This window comes from Cottoperca gobio, chromosome 15, assembly GCF_900634415.1.
Source record: "Cottoperca gobio chromosome 15, fCotGob3.1, whole genome shotgun sequence".
Classification (NCBI taxonomy): domain Eukaryota; kingdom Metazoa; phylum Chordata; class Actinopteri; order Perciformes; family Bovichtidae; genus Cottoperca; species Cottoperca gobio.
In genome coordinates this window covers 18,370,557-18,391,749 of record NC_041369.1, presented here as the reverse complement: position 1 = coordinate 18,391,749, position 21,193 = coordinate 18,370,557, and the positions used below count along the sequence as shown (strand labels likewise).

At 42.1% G+C, this 21,193-nt stretch overlaps 2 protein-coding genes across 2 annotated transcripts in view; one reads left to right on the top strand and one right to left on the bottom strand.

Annotated features, from left to right (window-relative positions):
* Positions 1-2,915, bottom strand: part of phactr2 (phosphatase and actin regulator 2) — a 35,040-nt gene extending 32,125 nt beyond the window's left edge. The window contains exons 1-2 of the mRNA XM_029450343.1: positions 2,860-2,915; positions 1,921-2,075 (exon numbers count right to left, since the gene is read on the bottom strand). Of these exons, the coding sequence (XP_029306203.1) occupies positions 1,921-2,056 (136 nt within the window). The 5' untranslated portion in view covers positions 2,057-2,075; positions 2,860-2,915. The remainder of the gene's footprint in view (positions 1-1,920; positions 2,076-2,859) is intronic.
* A 1,524-nt stretch (positions 2,916-4,439) lies between these two features.
* Positions 4,440-19,024, top strand: LOC115019779 (pleckstrin homology domain-containing family A member 1-like). Its single transcript, XM_029449366.1, is given in 15 exon segments — positions 4,440-4,577; positions 7,974-8,202; positions 9,112-9,168; positions 9,296-9,341; positions 11,548-11,603; positions 11,605-11,646; positions 12,137-12,268; positions 12,532-12,672; positions 12,933-13,001; positions 13,492-13,556; positions 13,681-13,744; positions 13,886-13,975; positions 15,163-15,236; positions 15,993-16,067; positions 17,106-19,024. Coding segments are annotated over 14 exon segments (1,281 nt in total). The 5' UTR covers positions 4,440-4,577; positions 7,974-8,061; the 3' UTR covers positions 17,335-19,024.
* Positions 19,025-21,193: the final 2,169 nt, after the last annotated feature.

Genomic DNA, 21,193 nt, shown 5'->3' with positions numbered 1-21,193 from the left:
CTCTCCCCTCTCCTCTTTTTTGTACCCCTTATTGTTCTTAATACAACACTTCTTGGCCTCCCTATCCATTTTTCTCCTCTCTTTTTCATCCCTTGCTTCTGGTCTCTGCCTGTGTAATTACAAGAGCGATACAGCGCCCTTCCGGAAGACAACATGCTATTTACATCAGATTGCACAGAGCATCCTAGCCTACGCATTTCTGTCAAATAGATTTTTTCACAAACACACATGCACATGTGGGAGTGCAAATGTGTGTGCATTCTTATGCCTAATACACCTTATATTGGTGATAGAAAATAGAAATAAAATATATACCATCACTAGCTTATCACCCATTTCAGTAGCTGTTCTGGAGCTTTCGATCATATCACACGATCTTCCTCAGAAGATGATGCAATTGTAGTGAGATTGATTGAGATGAGATTCAGATCATGTAGAAAGTTAACCCAGCATGCTCTCCCTCGGTCCCCCGTGGCTGCTTTTGAAGCTTCACCCTGTCGGATGGATGTGAATAAAGTTGTATCGCCATATGTGTGAGGTGCCATTTTAATGCACATGGTTTTTCAGGATCTCTGTAAAAAAGGTGAATTAGCTCCCCCTGTTGCTTGAGTTACAAACAGTTCATGTTACTGAACATCACAACACAGTGTGTAGAGAAAAGTGATTTTGTGTGTGAACATGTCCAATTGTGAAATCTAAAACTAATTACAATACAAACATACTAAGAGGACTGTATATGAAGTATCTAAGAGTGTTTAACCTCAGGCTCTTACACAGTTCGAACTATGAAGCTCAAAATCCAAACAAAAAGACATAAACAACTTAGGACATCTAATTTCCTTTCTGCTCTACTCGATGATCATTTCCTGTCATTTCAACTTAACCATAAACACAGAACACTTCCTGTGGCAGCTGAAGATGAGCAAGATAACAGCAACATCTAATTTAGGTATTGCTGTAATGTTATAATAAATTCATCAGACTGCATAGCAAGACAGCCCCAATGGAAAAGCAGCAGCTTCTATCAATACTCTTCATGCCGGCAGTATAGAAGGTGTAGGTGTGTCAATTGTGGAAGCGCACGGCTGCAGGCTGAGTTCGAGGTTAAAAACTGAAGACAGGCCGATAGGAAGTGGTTCTAACCACAGAAGCAGTCGAAGCCTCAGGCTCAACAGCTAAAGGCTTCAGGCAGCAAAACTGTGACACTGACATTTAAGTAAGACGCTGAGAACGCAGAGTTGGTTACAAAGCCTGACAAAATATATATTTTCTTTTTACGCAACACTTTGACAGCCACACCTACAGAAAAAACACCAATGTCAAAGCTGTAACTTATTCATACACATTGTACAAATATAAGACATTGCATTATTGACCACACACTCTCTACTGCTTAAAGTGTATTAAAGCAGCTTTTGGCAGCATTTTCAACTTTTCAATATATAGTCAATTTGTTTATAATGTTGTACTTGTTTTAGTTTAACAAACAAGTAAACACATATGCAATATGTATAATAATGAATGAATAAATTATGAAACAAAGGACAACACCTTAAAGACATTGTAAATATAGGAAGGATAGAAGAAGAAAAACAAGTTTTGTGTGTCTTATTTGTGGCATCCAGCACAAAACGTAAATGTAAGAGAGGGGGGAAAGTTTCTCTGTGGAGGAGAGCATGAAGCAATACTGCTGCTGCATTAGTCATATAGAGATTAAGCTATCCAGGAGAAACTAGTATAACTTGCTACATCAAAAGAAATAAGCGCCATTTTATATTGATGATGAAAGACAGCGGTAGTTTAGTTCTAATGTCTCAGGTGAATAGGAATGTCATTTTAAAGAATATACAGCATCATATGGTTAAATTTGGTTAAAGTTATAGGTTGGCCTTGTAGTTTAGTTTTTGTGGTTTATCCTACCTGAGCGGGCTCCCCGGAGCCTGAACAGCATCCTGGAGCGAAATCCAGAGGTGTCACTATGAGAGCGGAACCTGGGGAGAGGCCATGGCAGAGAAAAATGCTTCATCTCCGGGTGTGTGTCCCCCTCCTCTTCCATGGTCGCCTCCTCTGTCAGACTCACAGTGTCAAGAAAAACCTCACATGAGCCTAGTTAACACCAGCAGGAGGCTGCGAACCACTCCTCCTCCTCCTCCTCCTCCTCCTCCTCCACTCACTCAAACTTTCTGCAGCTGACAAACTCTCTCTCTGTGTGTGTGTGTGTGTGTGTGTGTGTGTGTGTGTGTGTGTGTGTGTGTGTGTGTGTGTGTGTGTGTGTGTGCGTATGTGTGTGTGTATGCCCATTACCTCTGTATGACAGGTTTGAAGTTTGATCTGACTACAAAGTAAAAGGTAATAGTGGCTATGTGCCCATTATCTGACTGTTTATACGTTTGAGTGAAGGCTAAAATGTCACATTGGGCAATGCACTGCAGGATAGATGCATTAAAAAATATATAGCAATGGAAGGTTAACCTCACCTGTATGCATGAATTTGCATCACATTGCCAATTGCTGTCATTTTTGCTTTGCTTGCATGACACATCTATTTGTTTAATACATCCAGTAACTTTGACGTGTGTTAATTAATGTCAAGGCGTTATCTTCAGGAAGTGAGGTTCAGCTGTTCCCCAACAAAAAAATAAAATGTATTGAAGCATCTGCATGCAGGGCCTATAATCTCTGTAGGAATCTTTGAAATGCAACAGATACAGAGGAACAGCAGCAATAACAGGATGACGTTGTTATTATATAGATAGACAAAATATAAATGTGTGTTTGCATAGTGGATTTCCCAATAAATGTTACGCAATGACAAAATGTCAATGTAAGCTAACATTGAAGAAAAAAAAGCAGACCTACATGGCTGCAGCTTTTAAACGTTGGATGTCGCTAAATCACCACTCTGGTCAGAGGTTCTGCTCTCCTTATGTTGACACCAGTCTTTGGTTGACACCCAATGCTTGTCTCATACTTTACGCCTAGAAGTAATGAAAAGAAATGAGCTCCCACTCTGATCTCCTTTTCAGGGTACCAGAACTTTTTTAACTTTTGATGTTTGAATGTAGAAAATTGCAATCAATATTAGGCAGATGATTTCATCCAGGGCATATTTTAGGGTTCAAACCCCAAAGTGATAAAATGCTATTGCCTTTGTGCCGGTATGTTATTATTATTTGTTGTTGTGTGCCCCGGATCAAATCGGATGCCAGGAATGAGCTAGAAGCTTGAAACTTGACCCAATAACGCAGGAAATATGACTCCAATCTGCTACATGGTGGCGCTGTAATTAACACCCAAATAATGCCATTTTGGAAAGGTCACGCCTCTCATACAATAAATACGATTGACTTAAAATTGTGCACACAAATAAAGCCCCCTGGACAATAGGAGTCCCCAATGGTGAATGTTTTGCTTTGTGCGTATTGTGAAAAACAGTAGGCTAATATGAAAGTACTTTTAGATTTTGACTCTATCAGCACCACATATGGTATACAGCATGGCAGGACTGAGTTACACATTTCTAATATAAAGATTGGTCAAAAAGCGTGGCCGGCATCAATCAAAAAACTTTGCAGAGGGCGGGGCTTAGCTGGAAATTGGTCATAACTCAGGAACGATTTGTACAATAACCTCTGGACAACATTACAGACATACTCTGTGGGCAAGTATTAATCAAGAGGGTGCTTGTGGGTGTGGCCTATTTAGGATTATGTGCTATATTACGCATATTCTCAATTTGCTGTGAGCTGGATTGAGTTAGAGAAATTAAGCATGTCACCATAACTGGAAATTATGTCCTAATGTATCCCATAAAACACAAATGGCCTGATGGTGGCGCTATATTTATACTGTTGTTGGTTTGTACCCCTTATAGCAATAGCAGTTGTACTTTTTGTTCGCCTGAAAGGTTTGGACTCCCTATTGGCATGAATTCAAGCTGGCGTTCCCTGTGAGGTGGTAAACTACCAACAGGGTGTAACTATCATTGAGAACACTATAATTTATAAATATAAAATAACAGTTTTTACTCAAGTATTTTTTAAATGTACATATTTAGATCGGACTACTTTTAAGTAAATCAGAAAAAAAGTAAATTAAGATTGATCTGCTTTCTTAGTGATCTCAATAACTTTGGTATTCTAATCTTATATTTAAAAAAAAGTTTATGGTGGATTTAAAGGAATGTTTATTAACATACAATGTCGCTGTTAAACAAAGCAATACATAGATAAGATACATAGATATCAGAATTTATTACCTTACATAGTGGAGAGGACTTTGGAACTCAATCTAAAAACGTTTTAGCTGCAAATGTGAACATTTCATTCAAATAATTAACTAAGAATTACAACATTACTTTATATCCTGTGAGGGATGAGATTATGGGAGAGGGGGTACAGCCAGGACTACCACAGAGTGATCATCTTCGTTATATACCATCTCTGCTCCACACTCACTAGTCGCAGCAGCGCTGTCTGTCCTGGATCAGTGGAGATGGGCTGAGGCAGAGAGGACACGCGCAACAACATCGAGACCAACGGCCGTTAACTGTCGCCGTTACAGCAGGGAACACTCGGGTAAGATAACCCGTAACGTTTAACTAAAACAGTTTTAACTAATTACCGTAGCTTTGTTGTTTCGTACAGCTAAAGTTACCAGTTATATTGTACGGGACTAGCTAAAACGAGTCGCCAACGTTAGCTAGATTAGGTTATCGTGTATGACAAAACTTCTTGGCCATAACGTCAGATAACGTTAGCTAACAGTAAAGCGCTCTTGTTGTTAGCATGTTTAGCTACACATGAGTGCCAGTTCTTAGGTGGTAAATTATTGTAATGTTAGATAAGTCGTTTTACAAGTTTGTGGCGTGAAGAAACGTTAGCTAACCTGAGCTCCCAGTTAACTTCAGGCCAGAGTCGCTGATGCTGCTAACACAAATGTTGACGTTTTGTGGTAATCTGACGTGCCTAATGTTAGCTAGCTATAACGTTAGCTGTCTGTGATTGTAACGTTACATGTTATGTTAACGTTATCCTGCGTGGATATTTGAAGCTCGTTGTTTTTAAGTCTTAACCTGGTGGTAAGTCACAGTCAGTGTTACTAGTTACCTAGTGAGCATTTACATTTTGTTCCGCTCCGGAAATGCACACGAGCATATTGCTGTTGTAAACAGGACCCTGCATGACCGAGTAATTGTGAAGGCCAAAGCCTGTGCAACCTGCTGGCCTTATGTGCTGCTTTCAGAGCAAGCTTTACCAGAAATGACTCTTTCCACCTGAACTGGAATGACCTGTCCCACCTTTGACCTGTAGAGTGCCAATTAGTTAATCCCTAGATTGCTGCTTGCATTTATACCCGAGTGCTTTTTCTCATAGAAGATTTATTTTATTGGTCTTTCTAAAAACTAAATGCATAGTACTTCTGTAGTGCATAATGACATTTGATCTCCTCAACATCTAGATTTGTTAGTTCGGCATTAAAACACTTTCACTTTCTGCTCCACATTTTGTTTTACAGCTGTTGTGTTGGCTTTTGATGACACAGCAGGAGTATAACATCATGAAAAGAACATTTTGACCCTTCACTGGGATATCCAGCTGGTCCTTACTGTTGTTTTATGACGTGTTCTGTGTGACTAGTTGGCAGCCATGTGATGTGGACAAAGCCTTGCAGCAAATGTAAAGACTCATACTGAGTTTACTGTGGGAATGTTTGACCTAGAAAGAAGTCAACTAAAATCACACCGCCTTTTGTCCTTCTTTGAAGTTAGCCCTTAAATCTGGCTTATCTTTGCTGTTTTATGGTTCTAACTTAGCATATTTTCATTTATTTTGTTAGTCTGTCCCTTTCTCTTGTTCACTGTTACTCAGTCTTTTAACAGTATTACTTTCATCACGCAGGAAGCCCTGCTCCATAACCTCCCACTTGTGAAAAGACAGATGGAGTGCACATTTGTACACGAGTATCCTAGCAATGATTTGTTTTTTAGTTATCCTGGTGTTTGATTATTCAAACATCATATCCTGGCTTCAGAAACCCAGATGTAAAACCTAGACTACTCAAATAGAAACTGGGATACTGTGTGTATTTGTCCTCAACACAATGGATGGATAACACAAGTAATTAGTGTGGAAAAAATACCATCATAAAATCTAATAGTAATCTATACTCAACAATACATGTAAAAGTCTTACACTGTTATGCACTTAAATATTATTGTCAAACAAGATTGCATAAATTGTATTGTCAATCTCTTATTGAATTACTGTTGATACGATGAAGCCACATCCAGCACAGTGGTGAGCTTCATGCGGTCACGTCTATCAACCAGAAACCAAACTGGCTTCATTCCTTACCTGCCATTACTGTAATGGTGAGGAGTCAAAGACTTGCCTTGTCAATGATTGACGATCTGAAAACATGCATAATGTTATAATGTTGTATATATTCTTACTCATCATATTGTCATGGGTTGTTACTGTAGCAGGAATGAGTTGAGTTTAAAACATACAGGTTGTGTGAATTGGGGTAGCATTATAAAGTAGATATATCGGCCCGACCATGTTTTATTCCGGCGGATATAAGATGATTACAGATGGGCCTAAATTACTGTGTGTACATTTGACGACCACTAAGTAACCAAAAAATAGTTGTACAGAAATGCCAAAGATGATTTAGAAACTGTGTCTGAATGTTTGCCCAAGAAAATAATAGCAAAGCGACTGTTGAATGTTGGCCTAATATATATCCATCATAGTTTTAAAACTCTTAAATATCAGTAATATCAACCTCAACAATCCAGTATTGGTTTTTACTATAGTTAGCATACACATTTTCCCACAAGAACTTTGAAACTAGCCCACTGATTTACTTCTCATTGTTTTGTATTCTCTCCAACATCTATTCTGCATCACTGAAATGCATGAGCATGCATGCATAATAACTTGTGCACATCACCTCATTTATAGGATCACTAAACTCTCCACATAGACGTCTCTCATGCCCGCATCACAATCACTATTTGTCTAGGGTTGAGATAGTCGCCTCCTTTCTCGTGCCTGTGATGACTCGGGTAGATGTAGGGGCTAACTGACATGCTCTCAGCTCAGAGTCCATGCATAACAACCAGGCCTTTTGTCCCGGCTTTGCCCCCATCCACCCACACAGTCCCCATAATGTCCTGGAGAAAGAGCGTCTTTATCTTTGCTTTCCAAAGACTCATCTCAATCACATATTTTAGGCTCAGTCCAAAAGGACAGCAGCTTAAACAGGCTAATGTGACAATATGCCCACAGTAATGCTGCACCCACCCACACAAGGTTTGATATGAGTGCATTCACACTCGTAGGACTAAACAGATGTACTCTAATTATTTACTTTTTGGCTTATTTTCAAAGAGCTGTAGGTTTCAGGGGATGTGTCAGGTTCAATATTGCACATTCTCTCCTACGCAGTTCCTGAGGGTGTTTGTGTTGTTTCTTTGTGTCGAACATGGCTGAGCTCAGTGGCGTTTTAAAGAAAAGAAAATGCTTTTCCCCCTGCTCAATTGGGTGCTCAGCTGTGGAGGGAGGGCGGGGATAGAAGGGGCTGGCCAGAGGCTTGCCAAATCAGATGAGAGAGCAGTTGGGAGGAGATAGGCTGGAAAGTGAGAGAGGAGAGGACTGCAAAAGAAGAGGGAGAAAGAGAGCACGCCAGGCTGGGTGGAGAAGAGAGAGCGACAGTGTGTAGTGACTGTTTCAAGAGAAAAAAAGAGGGACACGGAGAGAGATTGGGTGAGGCTGATATAAGAGGATAAAGGCGGGGTTGTGGTTTGTGTCACATGATCCTCTGGCAGGCTGTAGCCTAGTGATCTCCAGGTGGCAGAGATACAGTAGAAACGGAGAGGGAGAGGGTTACGCTAGCAAGGCTCTCCACAAAGACGACTGAAGTTCTTCATTTACCCCTTTCCTCTTCACTTCTTCTCTGTCCTTCAGGAATTCTTCCCACTCCCGCTTCCCCCCCCCCCCCCCCACCCCTTTCCACTCCTGGCCTCAGCAGGCCAGGGAATGTCCCGGCAGCGAGATGCCTTACACGGACCGACAGAACCGCACTTGTGGCTTCCTGGACATAGAGGAGAGCGAGAGCAGTGGCAAGTTCCTGCGTCGTTACTTCATACTGGACACGCAGCAGGGAAGCTTGGTGTGGTTCATGGACAACCCGCAGGTAATTACACAGGGCTGTGTTAGCTTAGCTCTTAGCTTTATTTTTCATTAACAATTCCCCCAGGTGACTGCACAGGCTAATGTTTAATCATTTGTTGATGGAAAATTGACCAAATGTTCAGGCAACTGCATGCCAGCTAACGTTAGTTGGTGAACTGGGTGGATGATCAGCTCTCATGCAACTGCAGGGTTACTGCAGGCCACTTCTAGCTAAACTGTCGTCATTCATTATCAACACAAAACTAGATGCAGGCTAAATGTTTCCATCCATCGTCAGACAGCCAGACAAGGATGGGAGGGCTTGTACATTTATGTAATTCTAGCTGACGGCAATTTGGCCCATATTACAGGCCCAGGAGTAGGTCAGGGCTAATGGTGTGTTTGTGTTTTAGCTACCGGCAGACATTTGTGTAAATCGGTTCATCATAGGTAAAGTCTAAACCTGGGATGAGTTGTGTGGCTTCCACATGAGTCCATGTAGTGACCACTCATATTTACATTGACCACAGTTGTCATGAGGTTCTGCTCTACGACACTCGGTCTCACAGTTATTAAAGTGTCACTGTTCTCTTGGTTTGCTGTATTTTTCTAAGTGCACTGTTATATGAAGTATTCATAAATCATGTGGCGCAGGAGAAATGTTAAATAATTCAGCAAGTCCCTTTCTTTTTATAGATTGAAAAAGCTTAAATTTTAATGATGTTGAATCTGGATCCCGTAGTTTCAGAAGCACAGCAAGAAACTGAAATAAACGATCATGGAGTGCATTCAAAGTATACTGTACTTACTCTGTAATATTGACTTCCCCTCAGAACTTGACTTCACTCGCCCACCACTTCATATTCTGTTGTAAATCCCCAGCGAGGGCTCCTGCTAAATGGTTACTTTTGTTGTTGTTTTTCTCCCACAGAACCTGCCTGTTGGTACAGACTGTGTTGGCTCCCTCAAACTCACCTACATCTCTAAGGTAAGAATACATTACACCACTGAAGCTAATCTTACACCAACACGATACGATTATGCATAAATATAATTCATTTACAGTATTTGGTTGAACGGAGAAGCTAAACTGTGTGAGCTTTGTCCTCCTTTAGGTCAGCGATGCCACTAAGCTGAGGCCTAAGGCAGAATTCTGCTTCGGTAAGAAAACACAGATCGTCACCATCTCGCCATCTGTTTTTGCTCTCAGCATTAGGAATACTGATTTGACGGTTTACTGTAGGAGTAGAAAAATATAGACCTATTTAGAAAGAGTTCACTGTTATTTCCTAAGCTTTTTGAAGTGTAAACGGTGACCCAACAAGTCAAATAAATGTACATGTTGTTAAAGTAAAGAACTTGCCTGCAGTGCTTTGCTATCGTCAGCAGTGATGCTGGGATTAATCACATGTTGACTAAGATGAGTACACTTAATACAACCTAAGGGAGGAATGTTTGCTGTCCTGCTCTGCCCTCTCAACCTGGTTCAAGCACCGCTCTCCACATACCGTCTCCACCATTGACCACGCAGCCTCCTTCCACATTGTCTGTTTAGCCAACACACAAAGATGAAGGAGGCCACAGCAGTTGGTGATCTGAGTTTGTGGTGATCAGGTTGAACTATTTTAGTCTCGTTTGTGCCTCATTTTTTATTTGATTTCAGAACTATAATCAACCTGATGCATTTTTCTTGGATTATGTTTTTAAATCTGATGCTCAGCAATTAGACATTCCTCCTTGTCGTCTCGTCTGTTGTACTGGTACATCACATTACCGCCAACTAATGTTAATACATGCTCTGCAACATATTTAACCATAGGGTTAGCTCGAAAATAAGTAGTTTGTAAATGTTTGTTGTCCAACTAGTGAATCTTTTGCAACAAAGATATGTTTTTCATCTTGACTTTTGTCCTGGTCTTCTCACCCTGTGTCGTCAAGACAGGAATACTAAATGTTGCGTAAATATGAGCCATCATCTGGTCATTTAGCAGTCAACCTCTATTCCCTGTTATTGTTTACTAGCCCCTCTCCTCGTCTTCCATCTGCTTCAATACCAGGAAATAGTGCGTTGATTGCCGTGAGTGTGTCTGGCTGTGTGTGCGCACCAGTTGCCTTGTTGAGGTTTCGACAGGATGCCGGCATCCTAATCAGAACCTGATTCAGAGGCATATGAAGCTATTTTTAAACTGCCGTTTGTATGCCACATGTTTTGCTAATATCTTCCAGCAACTAGAAACGTACGGTGATGAAGTATTTAGAAAAGTTAGGAATTGCACTTACAGATGTGTTTACTGTAACAAAGTTTATGCTTGATTGCAGTCTGTGACTGATGATGGAAATGTGTCTGTTCTTTGTGTGTGGGGAGAGACACCCAGAGTGATGTGAACTTTGGTGCTCGGCTACATTTCTCAGCAGGACACAATGTTTCTTGTAACTATGAGTCACATCTGATGCCTCTCCTCCCAGATTTGTCTTCCCAGTGCCAAAGAGACTACTACAGTTTCACCACTACCAAGCAGTTTTACCTCCCCCAAACATACAGTGGACACATTTGAAGGTTGAATGAGACCAGACAGACACATTTATTTACAGAGAAATAAAAAAAAAAAAGAGAGCGAAGTCTTGCATGTGTCTAAAAGCTGGACCAAAGACGCAGAACAAGGAAGAATGATCCTCATTGTGCCACAGAGTTTGAGCTCCCAATGTCTTTTACAGCTCGCCCCCGCCAGATTTACCAGTCCAGCTTTAATGTAATTCATTCCCATGGTGTCGAAGGGAAATTGAGGAAACACAAGGATGGTTTGAGCTGCAGATTTCTGGCAGTGCGAGAAAGAATGAGAGACTTTGAGTTCTTTCAGCTCCTATATCCTGATCCATAGCTAATCAGCATTGGACCCAAACATTTCTTTGTGATTTTGAAAATGGGGTTTTCTCATGTTCACATGGGTGTGAAAATGTGAGAGAATATTTGGTGGGTTAGTCGGTAGCAATGGGCTTTTTTCCCCCCTTTGTCATGGTTAGAAGTGGGTAGGTGGTGGCAGACAGAGGCAGCTGGGTCATCATCGGCAGGGAGAGGGAATGCTGCTGTTACTGTGTGGGAGAGTCCCTTGGTCCAGTTGCTTTTCACTTCCAGAGAAATCCGTGGCTGCTGGCACTCATACTTTTTATACAAGAAAGGCCAAAAGTGCAATTAGTCAACACCCACTCCATAGTACTTCTTTGTACTGGCAGTGTGTGTTTCCATGTGATTCATATTAAACACAGAATGAATCGGATGATGTAGTGTAGAGAATGGAGTCTGACTTTGTCTGAATATACTTTCACTATTTTTATTGTTCCCACTGCTCTTTTTTTTATGATCTATTAGTCATCAATGCTGGGATGAGGAAGTTCTTCCTGCAGGCCAACGATCAGCAGGACCTCTGTGGACTGGGTCGACGCTCTCAATAAAGCCACCAAGATTACTGTAAGACACACGCCCACACACACACACACACACACACACACCACACACACACACACACACACAGATGAACAAAGTCCATACCTGAGTCATCTGTTCTGTTTGGCTCATGTTCTATCACTCTGAGATTTTGTTTCCCTCATGTAGAATTGAGTTAATGGACTTTCAAGAAACTAGATATGATTGAGTCAGAGCATGACTAACAGGATGCTGTATTGTTGAATAGAGTGCCGGGATAAAGGACCTTTCCCATTGTATTTCATGAGGCCTTAACCATTCAGAAAGGAAATGGATATTAAATGTGTTAAAGGCTTGTCAACGTCTGCATACATAGAAGTCTCGTACTGTATTTTAGCCATGGAGAAAGGAGCATTTTACACCCTGCAGCTGAAATACTCTAAATGTTTATTTTTCTGTTGAATGTGTTTTTAATAAATAGTTGTGTGTGTGTGTGTGTGTGTGTGTGGTGTGTGTGTGTGTGTGTGTTCCTAAGGTGCCAAAGTTGCCTGATGGGCAGCAGAATGCAGAGAACCAGAAGGCTTTGCCGGATGTATTAGGACCCAAGAAACAAGTCTCCTATAGGACAGAGATCTACGGAGGAGTCCCCATCGTCACCCAGACGCAGGTAAACATGACGCGCACATGTGCTTCACCACATGCTGTAATTACATGCAGAATGTATTCCAGTCAAAGATTGTGGACGCCTAGAGGGATTCATCTTTACATTTTCATCATCATTCATCACCAAGTCAATTTTAGAATCTGCTGCTTTTCTCAGTGTTATATCATTTGAAACTGATTATTAGTTTTGGACCAAAACAAGCATTTTGAAAACGTCACATTGGTCCCTGACAAAATACAATATCTCCGGTGTCCTTTACCTTTAAGCATGACAGTGGTGACGGTGCAGACAGAGCGGAGCGTGAGGCCATGCATCGCTCCCACAGCCAGCTGCCATACTTTCTGGGCAGGCCGACTCAGGAGCACACCGTCATCAAGTCAGGCTACTGCGTCAAGCAGGGAGCTGTGGTGAGTGTCTGCCGCGACTCATCACTTCATCAGTGCAACGACACACTTTCTGAAATGCACTGCGTTTAGCCTCCACGTGGACATGCGACGCAATTTACGATTAATGTCATCGTTACAATTAAAGTGTCATCCACAAACGATACACAGCGACTTCATGTGGGAGGGAATGTACAGTCTTGTGACTTGTGGAATGTCAGATGATTTCTGCTTGATTGTGATAAAGAGTTGCCAAAGGAAACATCTTTTCCCTTTTCCCCCAGATGAGGAACTGGAAAAGGCGATATTTCCTACTGGAAGAAAACTCGATGAGTTACTTCAAGTCAGATTTGGTAATTGACTTTGATTTAAGTGATGTTTTTAAGGAATGTGTTTATTGATGATGCATGTGGATTGGATTCAACCACGCAGTCTGAGGTAGAGTAACAGCAAACACACGGTCCCCGAGTTCTAACACGTCTTATCTGCAGTCTGTGGAATTTAATGCTTTCACTTCACTTGTCCTATCATGCCTTCTTACCTCCTGGCCCTTCTTACACACACATACACACAAACACAGAGACATACTGTCCTCATCCCATACCCTGTCCTTGTCCGGGTCTGCCCTTATTTGACAGCTCTATCCGTCTATTTGGCGATCAACAAGCCAAGGACACAGACTCTCTGTCTGCTGTATCAAAAAGGGAAAAGTTACAACCATCAGGGTTTTTAGTTTGGAGTCTGCTACTTCTAGATAAATGTTCACTGTCTTCTGTCCCTATGAAACAAATGATAATATTTGGCTTCTTTAAGTTTTATGAGCTGTTATTTTCTTGCCTTTAGGAGAAAGAACCTCTGAGAATGATCCCGCTGAAGGAAGTTCACAAAGTCCAGGAGTGCAAACAGAGGTATTTAACATGTCCCAACATTTTCCCATTGTACAAAAAAATGTCTTTTGTCCAGGAGGATGGTGTTTACCTTTCCTGATTTTAGATAAAGATATAGGCTTGTTTTTTTCCACTTTTGTTGCAGTGACATTATGATGAGAGATAATCTGTTTGAAGTCGTCACCACATCAAGGACGTTTTACATCCAGGTAGGATGTTTTCTGTGGTAAAAGGAATGTACGGCCGTTTCTCGTACATGTTCACAAACACTGTGATTGCCCTCTTGCTCGCCTCCACAGACCAAACTGCCTCACGCTCTCTGTCACTCACTGCTCTTTTGTCTCCACTAGGCGGACAGCCCAGAGGACATGCACAGCTGGATCAAGGCTGTCTCAGGGGCCATTGTGGCCCAGCGGGGGCCTGGGAGGTCTGCTGCCACAGTATGTATTTCACACTACACTACAACAGTGTCACCATAGTATCAAGGCATTACAGGTAGACTTAAATCTGACTTGAGTCACACATTTAGAGACCTCAAATGTACCCGTGGGAAAAGGGAAAAGACTTCGGACTTGACTTGCATGTGCAGAACTTGACATCAGGTGGTATGAGGAGTCAGGACTGTTCACTAGACTTGTTTGTGTTGTTATACTCATGTCATTTATAGCTCTCACGTGATCTCATACAGCAGCAAGCTACAGAGATGCTGAGAAACTACTTTGTGTCTCAAACAGATGCAGAGTAGCAGACGTTTTATGTTTATAGATGAGTTTGCCCTATGTTGTATAATTATTACTGTATAGTTCGAAAACAAGATTGATGAAGCTGTATTCTGCTCACGGTCTTGGAGAGCCGCAAGGAAATGATTATTGATTATTTTATACCTTTTTTTTATAGACTATTTTGCAGTGTTTAACTTGAACTTCGCACATCCTGTTTGATATTTTCCTCATCCCTTCTCGTCACCACCCAGCAGCAAAAAACAGATTTCTTTGTTTCTTTTTTTGGCCATGTTTATTAGACAATCAACAGATGACAGGAAATGAGGAGAGAGAGAGAGAGAGAGAGAGAGAGAGAAATGTCCCCAGATGGACGCAAACTGAGCATGTTTGGCGCCATAACCCCTGAGCCAGCAGGCACCCCTATGCTGATTTTTAACTGAAGTATGTAATCTGTACGTAAGATACGTAACTCGTCTGTCATCACCACCTACATGATGGACTGATGTAATCGCAGACCACAGATTCTGTGCAATAACATTGGCTGAGTTTTAAAACCACTTAATGAGTTTAATCAGCAGCCTACATGCATAGAGACAGGCAGCCAGACTGCAGCTGGAGAGAAGAGAGAAGGAAACCCGTTCCATAGTCCTGACTGCAGAGGAGAGCGTGTCCTCTGACGCAGTCGGTCCCTTCTGGTTCCCCTCTGCGCTGTCTGTTCCCTCTTTCTTCCCTCCTGTGTCTTTCTTTCTTTCTTGCTTGTTTTCCTCTCACCCCCCCCCCCCCCCTCTCTCCTGTGCCTCTTCTCTCTTTATTTTCTTTCTTTGTCACATTCTCTCCACCTCCTCCTCTCCCTGTGGGCAGACAGCCCATCTGCTCTAATACTGCTTTGCACTGTGTTGTTGCAGATGCGGCAGGCCAGACGGCTGTCGAACCCCTGTATACAGAGGTATACGTCTCGAATCGGGGAGTGCAGCAGCACGTATGTCAGCTCGTCTAAATCCCCCCCCTTTAAACTATAAGTTGACCTTTTTTTGAATACTGTTTTCCACTCACTGGCTGGCCCCTCTGTGGTTGTAGACATTATGAGAGCAGATCAGATCTGACGCTCCGTTTTTTCTAAGAAAAAACCACATCCTAAGTATGGCTGCGATAACCCAACAAGCGCTCCTCCCTTCACGCCCTCGTCCTCGCTGCTTCTCTCATACACCTCTCCTCCTCCTTTTGCTTTCCTTTTTTGCTGAGCTGAGCTCAAAGTCTGAGCCCATTTCATTCAGCGCTCAGACAGTTCCCAATTTAATCAAATCTTGTTTCAGGAATTTTAGGACTTGAGGTGTGCTTGATTTAGCTTCCCTCGCATGTGATGACAAAACTCTAGCAAACCTCAAGTCACTGAAAGGCTAATAAGTCATATTTTATACGGAATGACTCTAAACAGCTGGAATATGTCCATCTAACCTCCAAAAGACCTGCTGTCACTGCTTTCCTGCCTCCCGTATAGCTTTACTTGCTCAGCTTTCACCTGTCCTCACCATTCTCGATGATGCTTCAGTGTAAAATAAAAGAATAATACATGAATTCATGTACAATCCATGCACAAACAGACTCGCTGCATGACCTACCTGACCAACTTAGCTTATGTATTCCTTAAGCCTGGTTCTTTCTGTCTTTATTACTGGGTACATGTGTCTTTCACACCTTGTGTTTCTCTTCCCTTCATGCCCTGTTATCTCTGCAGTCTGCTGCAGCTGTGTACCTGTCTTAGATGTGTGACATCCTGCTTGTCTCTCCTCCTCCCTCCTGTTCGCTGCCTGTATGTTTTTTTCTCTTTCTGATACACACGATAATAAGATAGTTGTTTCCATGTTGGCTTCCTATACCTTCTGTGTGCTAAATGTTTTTAACAGCCTTGACATTAGGACTCACCCATGCTGAATCCACACTTCCAGAGAAACTGTTTTCATCGTGGTGTGTTGATTTACATGTGAATATTTGGGTTTGTTAAAGCTTTTAAAGTGTACAAGGGGCTACTTGGATGTCTTCAGTGTGGTATATTATCTCACCTTCTGTCCAACAGCCCCTAAAATTCAGCATGAGCTTGATTTTTGGACCTTTGGATTCAGCATAAAGCATCTGTTAATATGTTTGTGGTTGTCCCTCGTCCCTGTTAGGAAATGGATTCTTAAATCTTGCGATGCACAAGTGAAACTTTGTGGATTTACTGATCAGAATTTCCGCAAAGCCTGTAAAGTCACAGGGTATCACTGCTGCTGTGAGAGAAACGACGTGTCGAAATCCAGGATCTTAAAGTTGACAGATATTTGTATTGGAGTCTTGATGTTTCTCTAACCAACATTTCCCCCACTGCTCAGTGGCTACTGCTTTCTGCTTTCACTACCTCTGCTGTGTTTCTTCTTTGTTCCCACACTTCTGTTCTGTGTTTCAGAGATTGAAATCTGACAATGAAAAGCTGTGAAATAATGAACAACAACCAACCACTGCTTCCTAAAGCACTCTGCTCCTCCACTTCATCTTGTTGAGACCACCAAAACTAAAACCTGCTGACACTACTACCACTATTCCCGCTACCTCTACTACTTCTACTACTGCTACTAGTACCACTACTACCATCTCCACTCTCTAGCAATGCTACATTCTTCAGCACCTACAACCTTCCGTACCAACTCTGCTTAAGCTGCATCAGGCTCCACATGCTGGTGCTAATTCCAAGTCTGTAACTCACTTTCGGTCTCCTCCAATAAACCACACACATCAGGATTTCACGTTGTTCACTAACCACCACTGTCTTTGTTCTCGCTTTCTCTGTGTCCTCCTGCTGTTTCTGCTGCAGGAGCACGGCCGTTCCACTTTCTACCGCAGCCCCGCGGGTCCCCCCGTCCCTCGCTCGCCCATATCTGCCATGCCACCATGCTACCCAGAGTGGGGGGCTGCTGTCACGTGCGGCACACGCTCGCAGCCTGGCATGGGACAGCGAGCACTTCATGAGTCTGCTGCCACGGCCCAGTCACAGCCGCACGCCAGCACGCCTGTCCCTGCAGGAGACGCGCCTGGCAAAGTGACCTGCGAACCACCTGCGACCACCATTATTAACTCTGAAGAGTCACCATGGCGACGGCGGAGCAGCTTTGAGCCCCACATGCCTGAACCGCCGCTGGACCTGGATGACGCTGACCTGCCAGTGAGCGAGGTCTAAGCCTTTGAACTGGACACTAAAACTTGCTTTTCTGGTTGGATGACAGCGATTCAAAAAGGAAACTGTGCAACACGTAGTAAAAAAAAAAGAAGAGGAGGAAAAAGGGCAGGCGTTGGTTGGCGGACATAAACTCACCTTTTGAGCTCCTCCGTCAGTGTGCTAAATAAAAGAAGTTGGGTCACCACTGAACTGCACTCGCGTGCCAAAGATGACCCAGTTTCCCCCCCCCCCCCCCCCCCCTCTGCCTGCCTGCTGTCGCATTTACAACGATGTATTTATTTACTAAGAGTTGATGTTGTCAAACAAAACTACACATTTTAGTTAACTTGTGGTGATTAGAATTCAATGACGGAGCTTTAATTAAACCTGTAAAGGCTCAATGATGTGACGGAGGACTTTTTGTAAACCACTTTGTGCCAAGAGAATAAGGGAGATGTCAAGGTTGCAAACTGTTTCCTCTCTAGAAGAGAAGGAGATGAAGAGTGTTCAAACTGAGGAATGGCCTGTCATCACTTCTCTTATCTACTAATCAAAACTGTGTGTTCCATTCATGCACTCACTATTGTAACTCTGGATTTGTCTATTTGCATCGTCTGAGATCAAATCCTCACTCCAATGCAAAGTGTAAATCAAAGATTCTGGACTGGCTTTGGAGAAGATGCAAAGATGCAAAAAGTTCAAGTGTGTGTGTGTGTGTGTGTGTGTGTGTGTGTGTGTGTGTGAGAGAGAGAGATAATGCAAGACCAAATGTATTGTGGCCACATTCAGTCAGACTGTAATTAAGAAGCTAATGTAGTTTTCATGTAACTCTACAGTGACTGTGAAGAAGCGCAACAGACAAACAGTTGATGCATCACTTCAGCCTGAATCGGCCTCTTTTGCAAACTACATTTCAGCAAAGCAGACTTTGTCGACTCACATTTGTGAAACTATAGGATGTGGGGAAATGAACAAGGAGTACGCTTGTATGCATTTTGTAATTCGTAGTAATAAAAGCTTCAACAATAGGGCTCTGTCAGATAACGATAAGCTTTCTGACAGACGGGGAACTAACTGGCTCACATGAGTTCACTAAACCTGCAGTCGTTTGTTTGAAGATGAGTATACTGTATAAACACCATGCAAACATTTTGGATTATAGTTTAACAGAAAACAAAAACATTCAAGTTCAGACACTTCCGTTTGCATGTTAACTTTTTAATGATTCCTCAGATTGTTAATGTTTTTAGTTTTTATCGACGGCTTGTTGTGTTTGCAGAATAGAGCTGTGTGCAGCAGATTTATTTTTTATATGCTTTTAGATGTTTCCTGATCTTAGTCTGTGTACCTGTGTGGCCAACCCAGCAGCAGGAAGCTGCCTCATAGTTTTATTTAAAGAATGTCTCACTGTAGTCCTACTAAATAACACACTAATCCTTTTCTTTCTTTTAAGTGCCTGCTTAATTTCAACCCAACCAAGTCGAGCTGTTTCACCCCTCTTCAGTCTGGTGTAATTGGTTTGAATTGTCTCTATTTATTATGTGGATGACTTGAAATAAATAAACACTGAAAATGCGCTCAGGTTTCTTGGAGAAACATTCAGTATCGTGATTTATATATCTGCAAACTGCACAATTACTCTGAGGGTAAAGGGAGTTTAAGGGAAAGATCGTCCACTCGTCAAGGCTCGCTCTGCCCTCTTGTGGTGAAGGAAAAGTCTTCACTCTGGTTCACTTCCATTAACTGCTGAAGTCATTAAAATAGAAATAAAACCTAGAAAACACTGTACAAGAATGAAAAATAATAATAATTTACAAGAATTAGATTGTCTGTAAACATGCAAACAGGTTAGTGAATGTTGGACACACCAAGCTTCAAAAACCAAAGACAAATAGACTCTTTTATTTCTCTTTTATCGTCCACATGTTCCACAACAACACATTCTTTGGAATCTAAGTAAACTAATCCACAAATATTTAAACATAAGTACATAAATTGTATTAGCAAAATGTACTTAAAGTATAAAAAGTATTCCTAATGGCCCCCTGGATTATTATTGCTGGGTCCATGTGTTAAACTGTTAAAATCTTAATTTGCGCTAACGCTAAGTAACAATAAGTGCAATATTTCCATTTGCAGTGTAGTGGAGTAGAAATATACATTATAAGTTAGGTACACTACTCGAGTAAATGTACTTAGTTACATTCCACATACAGTTTGCATTTCCTCCTCGACACTGATGAATGAATCCTGTATGTCTGGACATCTTTCATCAGCTGTTAATGAGGTATGCAGCCTCTGGCTTTAGAGCTTCAGTATGTGTAGATGGATTTACAGGGTGACATCATGCAGCAACACTGAATATGTAAAGCCTCTTTAATCAGTCAGATAACCAGCGCTGACATATTCTAGGCTTCGGTCTTTGTGTGTGCAGCATATTGAGGATACTGCTTTTGAAGGGCACCAGGGAGTTGATAAGGATGATGTGAAGTGGTTCACAGAAAGAGGAGGAAACGACACGACGAGCTGGCTGGTGTCTGTCGTTAGGAAGTATACCTCAAGTTGTCTTTACTCCTTCTTCACATCTCAGCTCCTCATTGGAGGCTGCAATACTTTGGTGTGGCTTCAGACGTGGAAGTAAAGTAAAGTAAATTTGGACTCTCAAGGGCTTCACTCACAGCCAGAGACATCATTGCAGAAGTGGAGTGGAGAGATCACACAGACCTCAATGGAGGTTACACTCTCTGGCCTTGGTTAGAGAATGGGTGTTCCTTAAGGATGAGGTTGTTTTCATCTGCGGATATTCCCACCATTTCTCGCCTACGTCCCTGTGCTCAACAAGAATTGCCACATAATGGGTCTGGCGATGCTGTAAGGTCTGCATGAGCTTCATTCATTTTTAGATCAGTCAACAATGTGTGTCAATCATGCATCGAAATGACACGGTGCTCATTTAACTGAAAACAATTGGTCTACGTTAAATTCTGGGTTACAAGTCTAAATTGTACACTCACTGTTTCCTGTTCTGCACAAGGCAGTCCAGTCTTGGAGAGCTACGACTGCCCTCCATATCTTTATGCCCCTCTCTAATTGCCTTTTGGAGACAGAGGCTTGTGTTACCCCAACCTCCGTCGCACCGCAGGGATCCCGGTCCCTGAAGTCTCTCCATTCCCCAAGCAGCGGCTCTGAGAGGTGCTCCCCTGCATCCAGCCACACCATTTAAACCAGGAGCCATTAATACAACCCTCCGCCCCTAATCAATCACATTATATTGAGGCGTTTTATGACACTGATTCACTGCCTCTGTGTTTTACAGCTCACCACAGACATATAAACCTAACAGAGATTTGCTGTTTGCTAACACTAAAGTTTTCTCCCTAAATACTTGAAATGCCTGTTATTTCAACAAACAGTCCCTTTAAAGGTTATTTAATGGAATCTCCAGAGAAGTGCAGTTTTCCATTGAGTGTGTAGCTCAGATGGTTATTGAAAGAAATGTTTGGATTACTTTTTAAATGATTTACACTTGATGCACGTATAATTGATATTTGGATGTCCCGATTAGATGTTGTTTATTTCCCTGCTAGCTGGGTGTGTGTAACCCATAGAGCTGGGATAAGATCATAAATAAATGTTCTCTTGCAATTTTCCAATTAGAACAAATGTAGCTGTTTATACGGGCTGTTTATAAAGTGCTGCATTAACTCCCCAAATCCCACAGTCCGTCCACCTTTTTCACTGATTCT